The 20,649-nt window shown below is 45.9% G+C and overlaps 1 protein-coding gene across 2 annotated transcripts in view; it reads right to left on the minus strand.

Moving 5' to 3' along the window:
• LOC119395585 (phosphotriesterase-related protein) overlaps positions 1 to 20,649 on the minus strand; it is a 328,646-nt gene that overhangs the window by 262,906 nt on the left and 45,091 nt on the right. For both annotated transcript variants that reach the window (XM_049416685.1, XM_037662564.2), the window contains exons 2-3: positions 15,370 to 15,538; positions 12,567 to 12,757 (exon numbers count right to left, since the gene is read on the minus strand). In XM_049416685.1, the coding sequence (XP_049272642.1) occupies positions 12,567 to 12,757; positions 15,370 to 15,538 (360 nt within the window). The remainder of the gene's footprint in view (positions 1 to 12,566; positions 12,758 to 15,369; positions 15,539 to 20,649) is intronic.

A 20,649-nucleotide genomic window follows, 5' to 3' on the forward strand; every position in this document is an offset into this window, starting at 1 on the left:
AGTGGTGTGTATGAAGTCAGAGGTGCAATCAGGACTTGATATGCATCAAAGGACTGTGGGACACCTCGAGTTGGGCACTCACGGGAAGACAAAAAATGAGGCTGTAAAGGGCAATATGGGATGGGCAAGGATTGAAGTGACAGAAGCGCAGGGTGAAATGAGGTTCAAAGAGAGGCTAAGGAAAATGGGCAAAAAAAGTGCTCCAGTATTTGTATACGATGAGTGTTGACTCACAGTGGAGAAAAAACAAGGAGACTCGCCAGCCGGCAGTGTAAGCGATATGACAACATAAGACGTAAGGTGAAAAGTCATAGAGGCGAAAAAGATTTATTGGATGGTAGCAATGGAAAACAAGACATTTTTTGAGTTCCTAGCGAAAGGGCTGCGAATTCATGGACTTTTATTTAACTGAACTAGACAAGGCAATAGGCCAAATTAAAAATAACAAAGAAGTTCTTTGTTTAGCTTGGGCGCACAGGTCGCCACCCCGTTATAATGGGACGCTCATAGAATCCATCCATCCAATCATTCATTCATCCGTGTACTTGGAATGTTCAACAGAAACGCATGACGGCTGGTGCTTTTTTGAGTCATCAGTGAATGCTGGGTTTTCGCCTGATAGTCAAACGTTGTCACAGTGCGGAAGCAGGGCTTTTCCTTTCATATATACCTTAACTAGTAGTATATCAGTGTCCTCAGTGCCCAACGGTCGTGTAAGAAAGCGCCAGGCGCCATGCCGGCTGACTACCGCATTCCAATCGCTGAGCGCTGTACTTCGTGCATACATAGACATCGCATACAGGACTATACAATACGGTACCATGCTTAATAAAGCCCACGAACATTCGGGATAAACGTTCACTTATACTTGAAATGTATTAATGCAACACTTACCTCTTTATGGAAGAATTATTGCTGAGGAAATCGGTGTAGTTCGACCACTGATGAATCCAAGATACCGCCAGTACAGCCGCAAAAACCGCTCAAACGTGCTGGTCATTACGTGTAACACTTTCCACAGATAAATCTGACCAAGAATACCAACTATTTCATGGTAATGTTAGACGGGTCCCTCTACAAAACTCGCTGCAATAACGGATACACACAAGAAGAAAGCCCCACGACGAGTCGCCATGTGTTGTACGAAACTGTGGTGCCTTAATAAGTTCTACAATATATTAGACCGCTGTTAGTAACACTTTCAGCTCTAAATAAAAAGCACAACATTATTTATTTAGTAATAATACTATGAAATAGGTTTTTATTTAGCATTAGCGCATGAAAACATAAAAACAAATATACGGGACTAGGGCTACCCCTACTCATCTGCAAACAGACGGAGCAGACATGGCGGCATTATGAAAAAAGCAGTCGGAGCTAGCAGAGTTCATTGCTGTTAGGTCGTGGCAGATAATGGCGAATGTTTAAAAGGGCTCCTTTTCGCAGGGAAGTGACTATGTTTTAAACACGAGTTATTCGCACAACGGTTCAGTATGAGCAGGCACCTCGTTGGAAGTCTACAACAGTAATATTCGTAACGCCGTGTCGGTCTGGCGCACGTCTACTCCAGCGGTAGAATTAAAGTACGTTTTTTTTTTTCCAGTGAGACCAGTTGCCGTCCAAGTGGTGCTGTTTTAATGGGCGCTTGAAAGCAAGTGGTACCACTTCAGTGGCCACTTAAAAGCAAGTGGTACTACTTTGAAAACCACTTGGCAGCAAGTGGGACCACTTTGGACCACTTGAAATCCCACTTTGTACGTAATATAGCAAAAGCCTCGGGGGACGCGCATATATATATATATATATATATATATATATATATATATATATACAGTTTTCATGGTGGCATTGTGCATTGGTAGCCCGCAAATATAAAAATTAATGCATATATACACATGTGTATTAACACCACTGATGACACAGCTAACATAAATACGGGTAAAATAGATGCTCAACGAGTAGTGTATGAAGGAAAGCATGTTCGCTGGGTTAATCTGGAATTTGAAAAATTGCCTCAACAGCATCACAGAGGCCATAACAGCAGTTCCAATAATGAGTGTCACCACCATGGTGTACCCCATCTAAACATTAGAACAAAGCAAGTGAACTTTTTATATACGCTAAATATCTCGGGCTTCCTGATGCTGAGCTCTCTTGTGCATGTTAGTGAAACAATGTTCACGAATATTTTATGAATATCCATTTTTTGATATTTAAATAGAGATGTTCACCCAATATCCATTGAATATCCACAAATAACATAGGATATTCGGACCATTTGTGGACATCCTCTAAATATTGATGGTTGGCTGGGTAGGCACTTTCAGTTGTAGCCTCCTTTTCTTTCATCTATTTCAGTTGAGTATAATTCATATCTTGAGTGCTAAAGAACGCATTCCCTCCATGCGTCTCTTATGATGATGTGCTGTGCCAGAATTGAGAGATTGGTATAAAAGCGAAGGTCTCTTCATGAATGGAAATGAATTTATGGAGAGCGGTCGCCAAGACGTGTGGGTTTTGTTGGCCCAAATGTGTACGTTGTCAAACCTTATGTGATAATGCAGAGTTTAAAAAGAATCGATTACGTGAAGACTGGTGGCAGCAGTTTTGGCCACGGACAAAACACGTTTTGTTTGTATTGCATCTGCTTTGTTTTGCATCTCCTTGTATGTCTTGAAGCAGTGCTGGCAGATCTGGTCTCCCTCTTGAATTGAGCGCGCATCCTACTTCATGACCCTCCGCAAAAGAGACTCGATACGATATCTTCTACATAACGAAAATTCCGCTGCAGCGGAATTTTCTTTTTGTGCACCATGAGGCAGTCCGTACAAAATCTCGGTCATGGCTATAACGCCTACCCGTAGCCACCTTCAGAGCGTAGGACAGTGATCGCATCAAGGTGAAGCACAATTTGGATGCTCAACTTCTATCTCAGGTGGTGTTTGGCTGACTGGCACAGCCGTGCTCGTTGCTGTCGTCTGCTCAGGCGGGCGTCTATCGCGCCGCCCTTTGCACCTGTCCGCCTAACGCATGCTACTCCGTTTACACGAGTGCTTGTAGCGCAGGCCACTCGATCTGCCACACGATCCGCACGGTGCGGATCCAGAGACCGGGCGGGAGAGCGACGAGCGGTGAAAAATGTATCGTGTAACCAACGCAATCGACACCCCAGCATTTTCTCGTGCAGAGCGACAAAGCCTGGCAAACAATGTGTGGCTGCTGTGCTTAGGTTGCACTGCGGTACTCACCGTTCACCACTATCGCTATTTGCGATTTCTCACATTCTTACAATGCATGATCGACTCAGCTACACAAATTTCGCGTTTAGCTTCTTTGCTTTTATATAGGTAAGCGCATTTACTGAAAAAAAAAAATTATCCAGAGGAATGAAAATGTCCGTGCTGCCCGTCGACGAGGAATATAAGTGGTGTCGCAAATGCATTTAATTGGAACGATCTTTTTTTCTTTACAAAACAGTTCCCACTTTCCGACAATAGATCATTACTCTTGTTTAGCGAAGCACAGAGAAGAAAAAAGACGTGTTACTGTATTTTCCTTTTACTAGAGATGTCCTTCACGCAGTAGCCACCACGCTCTGGAAACACAATGTTTGACATTTTCTGCTTTTGTCCTAATAAAAATGATGCAACATGTTTTTTCATAATATCATTCTGCAGTCCTTTGAGAACATTTTGGGGGACTTTGAACAAAATTGAGATTGGGTTTTTTTTATTATAGATTTTTTAATCGAGGAGCACTTTTCTCTTTTTGGTGTTTCGAGCATGAAAATTTACTACTTTGAAAATTATTAGAGAAATACAAATGCAGACGTTCATTATTCACATAGAGGCCTATTGATGCTGCAAATATGAACAAGCTAAGATGTTCACAGAAATAGCCATAGCGTCCCAAATTTGACTGATTTTCAAAAACGCAGCGTTTTTCGTGAATTTTTAAAAATACATAATTTGCTCAGAATTCCATGAAATCATAAGAGCTATTTCCTCTTTACTTCTACTTCCGCCAAAAAGAAAGATATTTGTAATATATAGCTTCTGTAGCTGCCAGCATGATCGCGAATTTACGAAAACGCACTCTTTGTAAACTGGTCGTCGTCAACTGGCGACACTTGTCGAATTTTCCTGTTATGAAAAAAATTTTTATTTGAAAACGAACTGCGATTTCGTGCTGTGCAGTCATATGTGCACAACATACAAAATTATCAGGAAAATCGGAAACATCAAATATACACACTTTTTTGATCTTTCGTGGAATCGACCAACAGAGAGCACCGTGCGAAAGAGAATGTGTGAAAGATATAAGGCGCGTTCCCGCCGTGTCTAGCATCTGCCGAGTTAGTTTAGTCGGTAGGGCGTCGGGCGCTTGCCGTCGCGGCCGCAAGGTCGTGGGTTCGATTCCCAGCGGGGATCTTTTTTCTTTCTCACCCGTTGGCGTCCATTTTATCAACGTCATATCCGTGACGGATGTATTTGGTGGACCCCGGCATAAAACACTTTCGTGTTAAAAATTCGCGAATATGTCCTGGAAGAGGAGAGAGCTCTTTCCCACCATTCTTCTGGCCCCTTTGGCTGGTTATTGCTATTCTTTACCGCACTGTAACAAGATTGAATATTTTATGGTAGAAGCTTTGGATTCCTCATCAAACGCAAGAATTTCCTAGTCGTCCCTAGTCGGCAGCCTCAACACGAGTGATGCAAAAAAATCATCACTTGATGACGTCTCCTTATCACGCCCTCATGACACCACAGACCGCCAATATTTGTGACGTCATAACGGCACGTCAAATGATGACGTCATCACATGACATCGTCGGTTTGCTTTGCCTTCGTGATCGGTGGGTCGATCACGGAGGCAATGCAAAACCAGGCGATATTTAAAAAGCTTGCGATGCCTCCGATCCTGGAGGCAGTGCAAAACCACGTTACGTTCAAAAAGCATTCGGAAGAAGGCGGGGATCTTCGACTGAACATCGATGAAGAAAATAAGATGGATTTCGCCTTCGAGTCATCTTAGGCAAATGAATAAGGATCCCGCGAGTCTTTTTAGTACAGTGACCGCATCGCGCCCTATCAGGAGTCGACCGTTGAGAGTGATTTACACTATTTTATTGCAAATACACCTAACTACGACTTTTGATCCGAAAGCTTTGTATTTATCTAAGTTAGTATGATTACACTTATTCTGTTCAGCATACTTTTAAACGACCGGGAATGAGTCAGCAAACGTTGATTTATTAACGTATGGGTTAAAATATGCTGCATAAAAATGACTCCGCACAACCTACGAAATATATCATACCACCGTCGTTCATTCTCTTTTGACACGTGCTTTTATTTGGAAGTTTGAAAGTTCATTGAACATAACACATGTATTGGTTACAAAAAAACACACTTTTGGGACCCAACAAATTTGTTAAAGGGTCCCTGCCGAAGTTATCTCTAGTAAACAACATCGATAGCAGCTGTTAATATACACATTGTAATAAGTGCGAACAGAAGTGTCTGAATTAAGTACAACAAACAAGTATAGTACAAAAGAAAGTTTCAGACAAATTACAAATTTTTCCAGGAATGCTTAATACTAAAAGACATCTTAGGGGGGAAAAGGGGGAAAAAAGGAAACTTGTTTCAACTTGAAATACTTACGACACGCTTACAGGGCAGCTGCTGAAAACTTGGATTTAATCAAAGGTTGTTGCCTGTAACGACCATACAATTTATTTGAATGACATCACACGTCGCTTCTCATGCGCTTAAAACTCCGTACAAAGGAATTGAATCGAAGGAGCAGGCTTGGCAACCGAACAAGCGCAGCACGCGTTATGCGTATATTGCGCTTACACGCAGACACGGTAGCCGAAGCCCGAACGCTGAAATCTGATCGAAAATGGGCCGGACAGTCATTTTAAGTGCGCCAGAGCTATAGGACAGTCGCGAAAAGAAACCGTTGCCATATGTGTAGATTTACACATTGATGGCTAGCAGACGACACCAGGAGCAATCAACACTGAACGTGCTACTGACGGCAACTCCGCTTGATTTCACTGGGCATTTTGCTTGAACATTCAGTACAAATTGCTTTATGAACTTGCCCACTAATGTCTCAATAACTCGAGGAGAGACTCGCCGGTAGCGTCGACCAGCCTTCATCTAGCGAACGCGCGCGCGAAATGTGGCACCCGAGTCCCCTCTATGATGTCACACGCAAGAGGGCGCCAGTCAAAGACCTCGAGGCGAATAACGCTTATGGATTACCACTCCAAGTGGCCGGAAGTATATTTTTGCAGTGAGGTATCCACGAGCACCGTGAAAGACTTGTTAAAAAGTGTTTTTGCCCGAGAAGGCTACCCTGAGGAAATCGTTTTCGACTATGGGTCTCAATTCACTCCACGTGAATTCATTACCTTTCTGCAAGACAGAGCAATCCGTCTTTTGCATTCGTCAGTATACTACCCCCAGGCGAATGGACAAATAGAACGGTTCAATCGGACATTCAAAAACATTATTCAAGTTTCACTCCTCGAAGGACGACCCCTCCGACAAGCATGCAGTCATAGACTACCTTGCTATTTACAGGGTCACTCCACAGGGAACCACTGGGGTTGTCCCTGCAGTTCTGCTGCATGGTCTCGAACCAGGATGGATGTCGTTGGCTTCTCAGCACCAGCCTTTGTTGAACAACCGGCTAAGGAATTGGCGTGACTACGTCGTAGGGTCCGGCGTCAACAGCAGAGCAGCAACTTGTACACGGACAAGAAGAGAGCTGCCAAGGAACCAGGGGTAGCTGCAGGTGACATTGTGCGTGTCAAGAAACCATCCGTTCGCTTTAAGGGAGACTGCTCCTTCTCCCCACTGACTAAAGTGTTGGAAAGGAAGGGACCTGCTTCTTACAGGCTGGAAGACGGCCGTACGTGGAATGCCTCCAAGCTTTCCTGGGTTCCAGAGCGGGTGCGTGGCACCAGCCGCAGTTTCTAGTCCCAGTGCCACAGTCTACAACCTGCCGTGTTGCAGCCCCTGGCGTATTGCAACCTGCCATGCCGCAGCCGCTGTCCCCTGGCGTGTGCAGCCTCCTGTGCTGCAGTCACCTTTTGGGGCGCAGTGACTATCTCCTGGGGTACTGCGGCAGCCAACCTCAGTAGTGCAACAACCGGAGCGGCCGACCCGAAGGCGCAGGCCACCTTCAGGACTATCAGGCCAATTATTAGTTCACGGCATGAAATTGTGTGTATTCTGTATTATGTAAACGAATAGTGTGCATACTTGGGTTTTGTTATTAATACATGCTAACAACTAACCAAAAAACATAAGGGAGCGGGGGAGTATGTTGTATTCAGTTTCGGTTCTGTTCTTGCATGCCCAGGGGGCGCATTTATTCACTGATATTTCACTGTATTATTCACTGTATTATTTGTTTGTTCGGACACCACGTGGCTGAAAGGTACACATGTGCTTTGCAGTGTAGCATACTTGCGGAGTATAGTGATATCATTTGGCTTTAAGTGTATCTAATCCGCCGTGCGAACGATCTGGCCATGGTCAAAAAGACCGTAAAGTGTTCAGGGTGCGGAATGGGATGGAAAATAGAGGTTTCTACGGATGAGAAGACAGAGGGAGCTGACGCCAAGTGTAAGCAATGCGAGTTAGAGGCGGAAATGGAAATGATGATGGCTGCCCAGAATGAGCTCATGGTAAGAATCGCCGAGCTGGAGAATGCGTTGGCGGCAGAGCGGGAAAAAACGATGGCTATGGGGCAAAGGCTTAAGTCAGCCGAGGAGGGGTTAGAAAAGGTAGTCATCGCGAACAAGGAAGCAAGCGACAGCGGGAACAGAGGGGCATCGACCCCCACAGTGGTAGACGCGAAGGGGAAACAGGTTTGGAAAAGACAGGTGCAAGGGTCACAGGACCCAGCTTCCGCGAAGTCGTTTTGGGAAAGGGAGGGGACAATACAGCAGCAGTGGCACGCGCTAGTAACCGAGGCAGTGGCCAGGTGCGGGACAGTCCAGCAGAAAAGTCGGAGCACGTGATAATCGCCGGGGACTCGAATTTAGTTAGATGATCAGAAGCAGTCAAGGAAAGGGTGAGAGGCGACAAACGAGTTTTAAGAGGGAAGTTCCCAGGACATGGGCTGAAATCAGTGATGAGACAAGCTAGCGCAAAACTCGCAACTAAGGCTAATGGACGTAACCTCGTGATAATCGCGGGAGGTCTAAACGACGTCTTGAATGAAGAATCAGCCGAACTAGCGACCACATTAGCGAAAGGGGTAGATGACATGCGCGCCATTTCCCCTCAGGTGCAGATAGTGGTATGCACAATACCGGAGGTACCGGTGCGTGACGGAAACCTGCAAAGAGCGGTTGTCGACGCAAACAAAGAGATATGGCAGATGAGTCGAGAGAGAGGCATCGAGGTAGTGGAATTAAACAGAGAGGTGCACAGGTGGGGTGGTTTTCGAAGAGACGGAATACACTTCGATATGAAGCTTGGTCATGAGGTGGGTTGGCGACTTGCAGGACGCGCAGTGGCTTTTTTGGGGGGCACGCGGGCCCTTCGGTGCCCAGGGTAGCTTGTAATGAGGAAAAACAACCAGGGGGACTCTTTGACAGGCAGTACAGCGAAAAACCAGAGAAAAGGTAAAAGAAGGGAGAAGAAGGCGCGTGTTGCAATTAGTTACATTAACATGCAGGGTGGCAGAAAAAAGGCAATATGGTTAGATATTGAGGGACAGTTAAACAAGGAACAGATAGGTGTTTATGCGGTTACAGAAACACACCTTAGAGACTTGGAAGAGCCACCACATATTGACAATTATATTTGGGAAGGATGTAACAGGATCACATCAGAAAGGAGAGGTGGGGGTGTTGGAATGCTAATTCATAGCAGAACAAAATGGGATAGAGTGAAACAGACGTGTTCAGAGCACCTCTGGGTTTCGGGCACAGTAGGTGGAAAGAAAACGTGGCTAGGTGTAGCTTACTTGTGGACGGGGAATAACTGCAGAGAAAAGAATCTGGAGATAGTGAAATACATAAGCACCGATATTAAAGAATTTGGTCATGATGCCGAAATAATCCTTCTAGGGGACATAAACGCTCACATTCATGACCTTGACGGATATTCAGACACCAATTGCAAGTGACTGCTAGATCTCTGCGAGCAACATAGTCTTGAGATAGTTAACGTGGGGCCTAAGTGTGAGGGGCAGATCACGTGGGAAGTCGGAAACAGGCAATCGAGCATTGATTATTGTCTCATGACAGAAGGAATATATGACAAACTTAGAAAGGAGAATAGACGAGGAAGGCATTAACAGCTTGGGTAGTGATCATAAACGCATAATATTACAAATGGGATATAAAACTGAAAATAAGAACATAGAATCAAAGTTTGGCAGCTTGTATCTAAATGACAAACAAATAAGAAATATAGCCGCAAGAGTCGAGGAAAAAGTAGACGAACTACCAGGCAAAGACTGGAAGTATAGTGAGCTGCTACATGTAATCACGAAAGAAACGGAAAAAGAGCAGAAAACTATTTGTTGGAAAGGAAAGAGAAAGCCAAAAAGTTGGTGGAACAAAGAAATCCGGGAGGCGATCGAGAGGCGACGTGAGGCATCACGGGAGCACAGACAGGCAAAAAAGGAGAAGCGGCCACAGGGCGAAGTTAACCAAATATGGGAAATATATTTAGAACGAAAATCAATTGTGCAGAAATTAGTCGAGGCAAAAATTAAAGGTGAAAGTGAACGCTGGATGACAGAGATTCGCGAAAAGAAGAAGGCCGCGCCAAGGATATTTTGGAGCCACCTAAAAGCGCTGGGTAGGAAGTCTGTCACAATGCAACAACATATGGTAGATGAAGGAGGAAATCAATTGGAAGGGTATGAAGCGCTAGGTTACATCCGAAAGATAACAGCCGATTCGTTTAAAAAGGTCGCCCAGGGGATTCCCCCGGTGAGTAAAAGTACGCAAAGGAGTGCAACTGACGAAGATGTAGTACTAGAGAATTTCAATTCGAAGAAGGCCGAAGGAAAAATTCCTAAGCGCACTACTCCGGGCTCAGATGGTGTTCCCGTCAGCCTCATTAACGAACTCGGACATAACACTAAAGAAGCACTGCTGAAAGCCGTAGAAAAGTGCTTACAGGAGAGGGAAATACCAGACAGTTGGCGAAAAAGTAGAATGAACTTAATCTATAAAGGCAGGGGTGGAAAGGATAACATTCGCTCGTATAGACCGCTAACCATTACATTGGTGCTATACAGGATGGCGATGCAGGCAGTAAAATTAAAAATAGAAGCGTGGGTAGAACAAAGTGATATTTTGGGAGAACTTCAGAATGGATTTCGAATCGACAGGCGGTTAGACGATAATCTGTTTGTTCTTACCCAGTGTAGAGAAATATCGAAAATAGAAAACAGGCCCTTATACGTAGCTTATCTAGATATCACCGGGGCGTATGACAACGTTAATCAGGAAATTTTGTGGGATATATTGAAAGAAGTGGGCACAGGGGACGACTGTATACAGCTTTTGAGGGAAATATACCGACAAAATACAGTTTGTATAGAATGGGAAGGAATAAGTAGCAAGGACAGCGTTGAAATTAGCAAGGGGCTGAGACAGGGATGTCCTTTGTCCCCGCTGTTATTCATGCTGTACATGGTGAGGATGGAAAAAGCGCTAGAAGGTAGCAAAATCGGATTTAATTTGACGCACAAACAGGTCGGCACGATGGTTGAGCAGAAGCTTCCAGGTCTATTTTATGCTGATGATATTGTCTTATTTGCGGACAGTCAAGATGATATACAGCGACTGGCAGATATATGTGGAAGGGAATGTGAGGCTCTAGGACTTGGATTTAGTGCAACAAAATGTGGATTGATGGTATTCAATGATCACGAAGACCATGCGGTCTTCATACAGGGCCAAAAAATACCGACGGTAAGCGAGTACAAGTACCTCGGAGTATGGGTAAATGAGGGGGATAGATATATGGAGGTACAAGAGACAGGGAGACAGCGCCAAGTCCTGTCCAAGAGACAGCGCCAAGAGACAGCGCCAAGTCCTGTCACCTCTCTTGTCTCGTGTTTCTGCGCTGTTCCCTGCTATGAAGCCAAGCCAACAAGCTCAAATTTACACCCTTTTAAAGTACAAGAGAAAGCATCGATAGCAAAGGGAAAGAGGAATGCTGCAATTATGAAGCACGGAGCTTTATGGGGATACAATAGGTACGAGGTGCTTCGAGGGCTGTGGAAGGGTGTGATGGTCCCGGGGCTTACATTTGGGAACTCAGTGGTGTGCATGAAGTCAGAGGTACAATCAGGAATGGATGTAAATCAAAGGACGGTGGGCCGCTCGTGTTGGGCGCTCACGGGAAGACGATAAATGAGGATGTAGAGGGTGATATGGGATGGACAGGCTTTGAAGTGAGGGAAGCTCAGAGCAAAATGAGATTCGAAGAGAGGCTGAGGAAAATGAAGAAGAGTAGATGGGCAGAGAAGGTTTTCAGGTATTTGTATAGAAAAAGCGTTGACACGCAGTGGCGAAAAAGAACTAGGAGGCTCACCAGTAAATATACAGCTAGCAGTGCGGGCGATATGGCAACAAGGAGCATTAAGCGGAAGGTCAGAGAGGCGGAGAGGACTTATTGGATGACAGCGATGGAAAAGAAGCCGGCTCTGAGTAACTACCGAAAGGGAAAAAACGAAATAAGGAGGGAAAGGTTTTATGATAATTCAAGGGGAAGCGCTTTACTGTTTGAAGCAAGGTCGGGCTGCCTTAGAACGCGAAGTTATAAAGCGAGATTCATTAACGAAGAAGAACAATGTACATGCTGCGGGGGAACTAAGGAAACGATGGAACATGTACTGATTGAATGTGGCGATATTCACCCAGGTATACGTGTGGGCACGAGTCTACATGAAGCCTTGGGTTTTAGGGACAACAATGGAAAGCTGAACACGTCCGCGATAGAAATAAGTAAGAGACGGTTAGAGTATTGGTGGCAGAAAAGTAGAGATAAAGTACAAAAATAAATAATGGGAAAAAAAATAAGGTCATTCTGCCTTAAGAGGCAGAGAGATAGACCGTGAATTTATAATTTTTTGGTATAATAACATAGATTTGATCAATGTAATTAAGGTATTAGGCCAGCATGAAACAAGGAAGTTTTTTCTTTTTTCTTCGAGCATGGTGGCAGACATGTCACCGCCCCGTTATAAAGGGGACGCTCATAGCATCCATATAAATCATGTAAATAGTCAATAAAGCAGTTCTTGTTCATACGTCGAGATGACTGGTGTCGGACTCCCTTTCTGAGATACTCCACTGGGGTTCGTTACCATGCTCGTAATGCTAAACACACGGGCCTCTAGCATTTCGACTTCATCGAAATGCAGCCGTTGTGGCTGGGATTCTACCCCTTGGCCTGTGGGTCAGCATTCATGCATCATATCCACTAGACCACCACGGCAGATGTGCCATAACTAGATCAATCTATTACATCTAGGTGGACCGCAGGATTCCTTCCTGCTGAAATTCTTACCTGTACCAGCAATTATATGAAGGCCCGTTTCCTGTGCTACGCGGCGCATAAGTGGAATGTTGCGTCCCATTCCACGGCAGGTATTTTCGACCAAAGCACCTCCGCCATTCAATCGCAAGAAGCGCATCTCTGCCAGAATGGCTTCGTCCACATCGGCGCCATGAAAGCGCAGGTTCTCCATATTGTTGTACCTGCAAACACAAGACAACGTTTGCATGAGTAGTTAACGGTGACACACTGGCTTTGAATCTGAAAAGTCAATGCCAAGCATTGCTGCCATGAACCCAGGAAAGTGTGGCATACTCTCACTAAAATTTGTGGTAAACCTCCTTATCCGGCACATTTCAACTAAGATTAACAAACAGCAACATTGCTAGCCGATTAGCTTGTGCCCTCAGGCTGATTTAGCATGCTTCAATGAACACTTACACGCGTCCCTCCAATGCTCAAACGGGTAAAGAATTTATACCTTGCATTGACTCAGCCAACATCGACGGCGTCTCTGTCACTATGCACGTTTGCCTTTAGGGGTTAGCAGCAAGACCTTTGCAAATCGAAGTTGTTCTCCTGTACTCTTGGCCACATTGTATTAGCCCCGAGAACGACCACTGGCGTCGCTGCAGTCGCTCCGATGTGACGTCACGGCAACGACTCGCTTGCTCCGCCTCCGGCGATTGCCGTGTTCTGCGCCCGCCGTCTACCGCTCTTTTCGCGATACGGTGGCGATTACTCCTCAAATTTACGATTAAAATCTCCCAAGGCAGAAGGTGGAAGCTTTTTTACTAGAGAGAGTTAACGAAGTCATGTAAAGTTTCGATAATATAGCTTTGCATAGGCAAACTCCCGTTCGAACGAAAAAAAAACCTGAAAAGGGTGATGCAGGACAGCAAGACATTGGTTGTTTTCACCACCTGTACTCAGCGAAATCGGTGCTGAAATATGTATGCTAATTATTTCTAACTTCATTACAATACGGCATAGACTCCAAGGTTAAAGCTCGTGTCCTGAGGTCTGACAAATGAAATTACGGCGTTTTCAATTCACTAAGCCCATTGCGGTTTGTCGTGCAAGTTATGTCTCCCTCTGTAAATAGTGTAGGTGATTTAACAGAATTGCGCTGCCACACACACAACGGTTTCGGAAATGCTGAGATGTTGGCATACTTGGATCATATACGTAAAGCTTTCTTCTCAACAGTCATCACGAATTACGTAGTCGTGTACCCTGATTTTCTTGAACTGCTGATCCGATCAAGCATTGCGTCACAAACGTTAATGTTTATTTCACGTGGGAGCACTGCTGATAGCAATCGCTTGCCAGACAAACGCCAGAAATTCATAATGGGCGTTCTACAGTGTATCGATGGCGCACTCAAAGATTGGACCCAAGTAATAATTAAACGTCTTTCGCCTCAATGTAGCAACGGCTGGTCTCGCACGTTGTGTCTACATACAGGTTGATACTGCTCAGGAGTGATGGACTAGAAGGAACCTTAATTTAAGAGTTTGATACCTAAAATGCGTGACTGCGCCGTTGCAACAATGCTGCTTGAATACACACTCAGACAGCAATGGGAAGTTTCCGCATTTAACCTCAACTCGTTTTTGCAGTGAAATGAAGCTCCGAAATTATTGCAAGAAAATCTTGAAACTATACAACATGATCAGAGAGCAAGTGAAGAAGAAAAACTAAAATGACAGCTTCGGCGGTGTTAAGGGGGGAACGCTTAGATATATTTCGCGAGACTGGATACTGCATGCCTTCTTGTCGGGGGCTTGGCAGACCGGCAAAAATGCTGTCCGCATACCGCGGACGCGTTCAATGCAAATAACACTTGTGGAGGCGAAACCACCACATCTCCTAAAGCATTAGCCCGTGAACAACGTAACCTAATAAAGTCAAAGTTCCGACATGATTGTGAGGCTCGCTGTAGAATAATTTTGACCACCTCGAATTTTTTAACATGCTGCTGTCTGTATCTAAGCGTAGGCATATTCCTGCTTTTCACTCCCGTCGGAATACGGCTGCTGTGGTCGGTAATCAAACCCATCTTCGAGGTTAGCAGCGCGACACAACAACACAAGCTGATCCCCCCTTTCGAAGTGTGCATGCATGATGGAGTGCGGGCATCTTTGCCGACTGTACAGAAAAAAATATGTGTAGCTTGTCCTTTTACTAGGAACATTATCGATGCTGTTTTCGTCATCGTCTGAAGCTTGAGATACTGAATGCAAACAGCGGAACAGCGTACGAAGCGAGCGCACGGTATGTAGGCGCGCTACGGCGGGCGTCGAAGAGTCCCTGCCGTGACGTCATACAAGCTTCCCGCCAGGCGGCGCCACTCCAACTTCTCGGGGCTAATAATAACGGTATACCACAGCTTGGAAAGTACTCTGTCGTGCACCACTCTGGTTTTAACTCTCGCCTTCTTTTTGGACAAGTATTTCCGGTGAAAAACAGTAATTTTTCTACAGCTGGAGGGAAGGCATACAAGTGATAAGCATGTTTCGCATTACTAGTTGTTAATATTTATTTGCGTGATCAGTTGGTAAACTGTTCTTGTCACTGCAATATGCGGAGTTTGTTAATTTTCATGTGCATTACGCTCGTTCCGTGCGAAATGCCTGTGCGTGATCTCCCCTTTTGCACGTAACTTCCAAATGTAGCATACCTAAGTATTCTAGCTATCCTAAATTCAGTGCCTTACTCTCTTCAGTGTGCTTTTGTAGGGAATAGTGATTGGAGGAGGGTGTTCTGAGAGACTTTTTTTCTGAAAAAAAGGAAAGTCCTGCGCTATCCTTACGGGAATTGACGTATCCACCAAAGGTTTTCCATGGCCACAGAGCAGCTGCTCATTTCGACATGGTGTAGCTCTGACGGGCCACTGAGGAACACTCGGGCGTCAAGAGTGTCCGAGAGATGTTCGTGCGTCAGCACCTTGCCCAGCAAGGACGGTTCTACGGGTCCGAGCACTGCACGACAGAAGTAAAAGAAAAATGAAGTTCGATCAATGCGTACATTTCACGAAAAACGAGCTCTCCGAAACTCTCTAGACAGACAGACATAGAACTTTATTGGGTCCTGAGAAACGCTACTCTTAGAGCAACGCCGCGGGCCGCTCCCACGTGGGGACGGGGAGGCCTAGCCTCACCGCCGCATCATGGGCTCTCTGGACAGCCCGTAGTTGTGTTGGGACTCTGCCTTACGAAGTTCCGAAACTCTCTAGAGCTTTGGAGCAGTGCAACGAGACCTCGCTCGTGTCCACCTATCTACAGAAGCAGAACTGCTGAACCGCGGACGAGAAAAGCGCTCTGTGGCATAAGCGTCCGTGTTATCGTGTTTAGTTCTTTTCGTGCCACGACTACTGGCGCAGTGCTCTGTGCATGCGTGGTGTATTGACGCATGTATCTTACAGAGCGAATAAAGAAAGGGGCTTCTTTTCGTGTTCAAGACAGGGCAGTTCGTCACGGAAACATGACATGATGTCTGAAGTGGTCTTCGGAAGTTGGTCGGCACCATGGACGATGTAAGCGAGCCCCCGACGGCTGACCTCTATCGTCGGCGTCCTCGGCTATGACAGGATACAACGGCTTCGAGCCACGGCGCACGAAGAAAATGTTTCTTCCTGCCAGGTCTTTCCGGTACAGCCACCAGCGAGCTGCAACTGTGAGAAGGCGTCAGAGTGGCCGGCGTGGTTGCAAGAATTCTGTGATTATCGATTTGCTCCCGGCTTGAACAAGCGAACACAAGAGCCTCAGGTCGATGCTACTTATCTCAACTTATGTTGCTTCTGACAGCGAGATAGTCATCCAGCGAAAGGGAATTTGTGTTGGTTCGTGTGTTGCCCCAGTATGGCTGACAATTTGGCATTTAGGTTTATGATCCAAAGTGTTGAATTGCGCCAACAGCACAGGGACTAGAGGAAGAGACGACGACACACAGTGCGCTCTGTGTGTCGTCGCTTCTTCCTATAGTCCCTGTGCTGTTCGCGCAATTCAACGCTTTGCCCCAGTGCTTTCCGATATTTCTTTACCTGCTACTAGCCGTGACTTGAATAACCTATTGGACAGCGCGAAATTTCTACGAGTTTTTAGATATGTAGAAGACTTTCTCGTGATTTGAAGCACTAATCCCTTCCAGACAAATACTAGTGCTGTTGAGGACATCTTAAGCCTGTTCAGACGACATAGAAAGGGCTTAACCTTCACCCACGAACTTCCTAACAATGACACATTGGAATTGTTAGATATTAATATGCTTTCAAGGGGGCAGCATATTTGCTGGAAGTACTCTCCGCGTGCTCAAAAAGAGCTTTCACCCTTTGATGCTCCTCATAGTAAGGTTGCAAAACGAGCTCTTGCCTCACAATATCTTGAATAGGTGCTGGCAAAGTCCTGCGTTCACTTGGCTCAGGATAATTGCAATAGCCAGATTGACCACCTACAGGCGGCTGGATTCCCCTGCTCGAACTTGACTGCTGTGTCCGAAACCCTCCTTCAAAAACCGAAGTGGGGATCGAATCCTGGCGGCGGCGGCTGCATTTTCGATAGAGGCGAAAATGTTTGAGGCCCGTGTACTTAGATTTAGGTGCACGTTAAAAAACCACAGGTGGTCGAAATTTCCGGAGCCCTCCATTACGGCGTCTCTCATAATCACATGGTGGTTTTGGGACGTTAAACCCCAGACATTATTATTAAACCGAAGTTCAAGAAGAGGCCTCTGCTCGTGCACGAAAAAGGCCGGAAGTGGTGCCGTATGTGCAAGAAGTGTCACACAGCTTAAAAATGTGGCAAGCAGGTACAATGTACCTACAGTTCTTTCAGCGCCAATGAACTGGCTGGGCTATGCCTACGCATTTCGGGACCACTTGAAAAACCGTCGTGCGGAAAAAAGCACGTTCGCCCCTACGGTAAATGCGCCGTAGGCGTCGTGTACGAAATCCCACCCACTTGTGTAAGGGTATATTGGATAGACTGGTCGTTGCATCAACAATCGAGCACGGGAGCACGAGCGATCTGTTAAAAATAATTTGACTTTTCATTTACTTATGCAATGTAGGACCTGTGCCTGGGAGCCAGTGCTGACTAGCATTTCAATTCTGGGCAGAAGTGGGAACGCGCTGGTGAGAGAACTAATGGAGGCTTATCATATTTAAAAAAAAGACAGTGATTGTATCAGTGACACTTCTGTTGTGCTGTGCAGTACAGAAATACTTCTCCTAGAAAACTTGGTTGTGTTGTGAATATGTCTTCCTCTTCCGGTCCTGATTAGCGTTGTTGACTGCCATGTGCAATGCGCTTGTCCTGTGAATCTGTGTTCCTTCGTAGTTTTCTTCGATTTCGCGCTATCCAATTTTGCAGCTTAGCAGATAAGAACGCGCCATTGCGTCAGTTGCTGCAAAGGAAGAAGGAGGGGATTAGGGCTACGCCTTAGCAAATTGCTTTTGACAACGTAAAACATGCTATCTCTTCTGATAGGTGTATAGCAAAGTTTGATCCACATAATGAAACTATTTTGTCTGAGGACGCATCGCCGTACTACTTAGGGCCAGTTTCGCTTCAGGTACAACCAAACAAGGAGAGACGGAGAGTTGTGCTTGTTTCCAGATCGTTGACTCCAGCCGAAACGCGCTACGCGCAAACTGAAAAGGAGACTCTAGCTCTAACCTGAGTGGCCGAAGATCTTGAAAGTTGTGTGCGTGGACTGCACATAACGCTAGAAATAGACCACGAAGCCTCCGTCACTGCTAAGAAAGACCCGGATAGATTTGTTACTACCGTGCATTCAACGACTCTTTTCTTTATTCACATACCCAAAGGCCCTTGACGGGCATTACATGGGGGGATTACACTGAAACAGGTGTGCACTTGTCAACAGCAGCATTAATGAAGCAGGCAATAAATAATACTAGTGCATACAAAATATATTACAAGGTTCTGCAGTCACTACTAGAAATTAGGCTTGAAACCTGAACTACGAAACCTGGGTGCACGTCTTGATACACAAGGACTAACATGTTTTTGGCTATTCGGCATATTCAAAACCTTGTGTTAAGAAAGTGAATTGTAAAGGTAATGCACTGCCTCCAAGCTCTCATTGCTATCTTGAAAGCACAAGGTTGAACCAGCTTGTGGAAAGTTTCTTAGACCTTCCAAACAAGTAAATGTGCCCAACAGAGGTGAACAGTACGAAGGATGGGCTGCATATGCACCTTGCCACTTTAGTTATCGCTGTTATTTCTATGTTCATTTACACTTGGTGATAATTGCAAGCCTAGTGTATTTTGGCAAGGGGACATTTAGGGAAGGAAGGAATACAAAAGGCGGGGAGGTCAACCTGACAGCAGTCCGGTTGGCTACCCTACGCCGGGGGAAAGGGAAGAGGAATGGAAGGATGGGAGAGAGGGGAGCGACAAAAAAAAAGAAATGATCAATAAGTGCTCTGACATGTATGTGGTGGTGGCATTGTACAATAGCCACAAGCGTTCACAAAGGCCCGTAGTCCTTAAGAAGCACAAAAGCGCTTTAACTGGCTTGTCGGCCGTGGAGCGATGGCGATGGGGCTCCAGCAGCATCGGCACGGAGAGCGGCCGATCGTCTAATAGTCGCATCGCATCAGAAGGCGTTCGTCTTTGGGAGGCAAGTCGACGACAGCGACATAGCAGATGATCGGTGTCTTCCTCAGTACTACAGACCTCGCATGCCGCACTGTCGGTCACTCCAATTAACGTTGTGTATGCCTTCGTGAAGAAAACCCCCAACCAAAGCTGACAAAGAAGCGAAGCTTCCCGTCGACCAAGTCCGGATTGAGCTCGGAGTTCCAGCGTATGGTTTATTTGGTGGAGTCTTCTACGTCTTATACTTGGCACGTTCCACTCCGCCAAACAGATACTACATGCCAGGTGACGAAGCTGCCTTGCAGCGTCTGTCCTAGAAAGAGGTATCAGAACGGTGGTCTCTTCTCGATGGGATGTGCGAGGCGCATTGTCTGCGGAAACATTGCCACTTGTCGCGCAATGACCGGGTATCCACTTAAAGTCAACCTTGTGGCCTTTCTATTTGACGCGGTAAATTTCGTACGTAAGCTGTTTGTGGCATCTGCGTCGGAGAGTTGACTGCAGGCACTGTAGCTCCGGTTTCGAGTCTGAGAAAACAGCCCATTTGCTCGATCTCTCCGAATCGATGTACTCTAGGGCACAACGCAGAGACATAAGCTCTGCAGCCGTAGATGTAGTTACATGGGATATTTTGAGTCGTAGGTTTATTTCTCGTGCTGGTATCACCACCGCACCGCCGGAACAGGACACCGTGGTCGACCCATAGGTGTAGATGTGCACGTGATTACTGTAGGTTTCGCGCAGGTAGGCTCAATTCATTTAGTGCTGGGGCGGGTAAAGCTGATTTCTTCTGCAGTCCTGGAATTGTTAGGCGTACTTGTGGAAGGTGCAAGCACCACGGAGGAAACACCGGCTTCTCCGCAGGCTCGTACCCTGATGTGAACGACGCGCGATGGCCATAGGCAGTTGCACTGGATGTCGTACCGGGCGTTTCAGCAGCTAGGCTTGCCAGGTGGTGGAAAGGGTTCCTCGCATATTGCCTGATTTAAGTGCACATGGTCTCAACGGTGATGTGCGTCGTGACCGAGTAGTCCTCAGTAATGGCAATGGTTTCAGCTTTTGAAGTGCAGCGTGGTAAACCAAGGAATATCCTAACAGCCTGAGCTTGAATGCTTTGGATCGTACAAAGGTTAGTTTTGCAGGTAGGCTGTATCGCAGGAACCCAATAAACAATACCCGGTTCAGCTGTAACATACAATGTATGGACACTCCCCAAGTTTTACCTGCGAGGAACCTGAACTAGTGACAGATAGCAGTCAGCCGCTTTTTCGCATAGTTTATGTGAAGGGTCCAAGACAGGTCTCTGTCGATTATGTCTCCCATGAGCCTGTGACTCCTGCTGGATGACACACATTGCCCGTTAATTGATATGCCGTAAGAGGACATTGGCTTTCTGGTGAATGCCACGACTGCACACTTTTCACTTGCGATCTCGTGTCCTTGATAAAGCAGATAGTGCGATGTCAC

The sequence above is a fragment of the Rhipicephalus sanguineus genome, chromosome 6, assembly GCF_013339695.2.
Source record: "Rhipicephalus sanguineus isolate Rsan-2018 chromosome 6, BIME_Rsan_1.4, whole genome shotgun sequence".
NCBI classification, from domain to species: domain Eukaryota; kingdom Metazoa; phylum Arthropoda; class Arachnida; order Ixodida; family Ixodidae; genus Rhipicephalus; species Rhipicephalus sanguineus.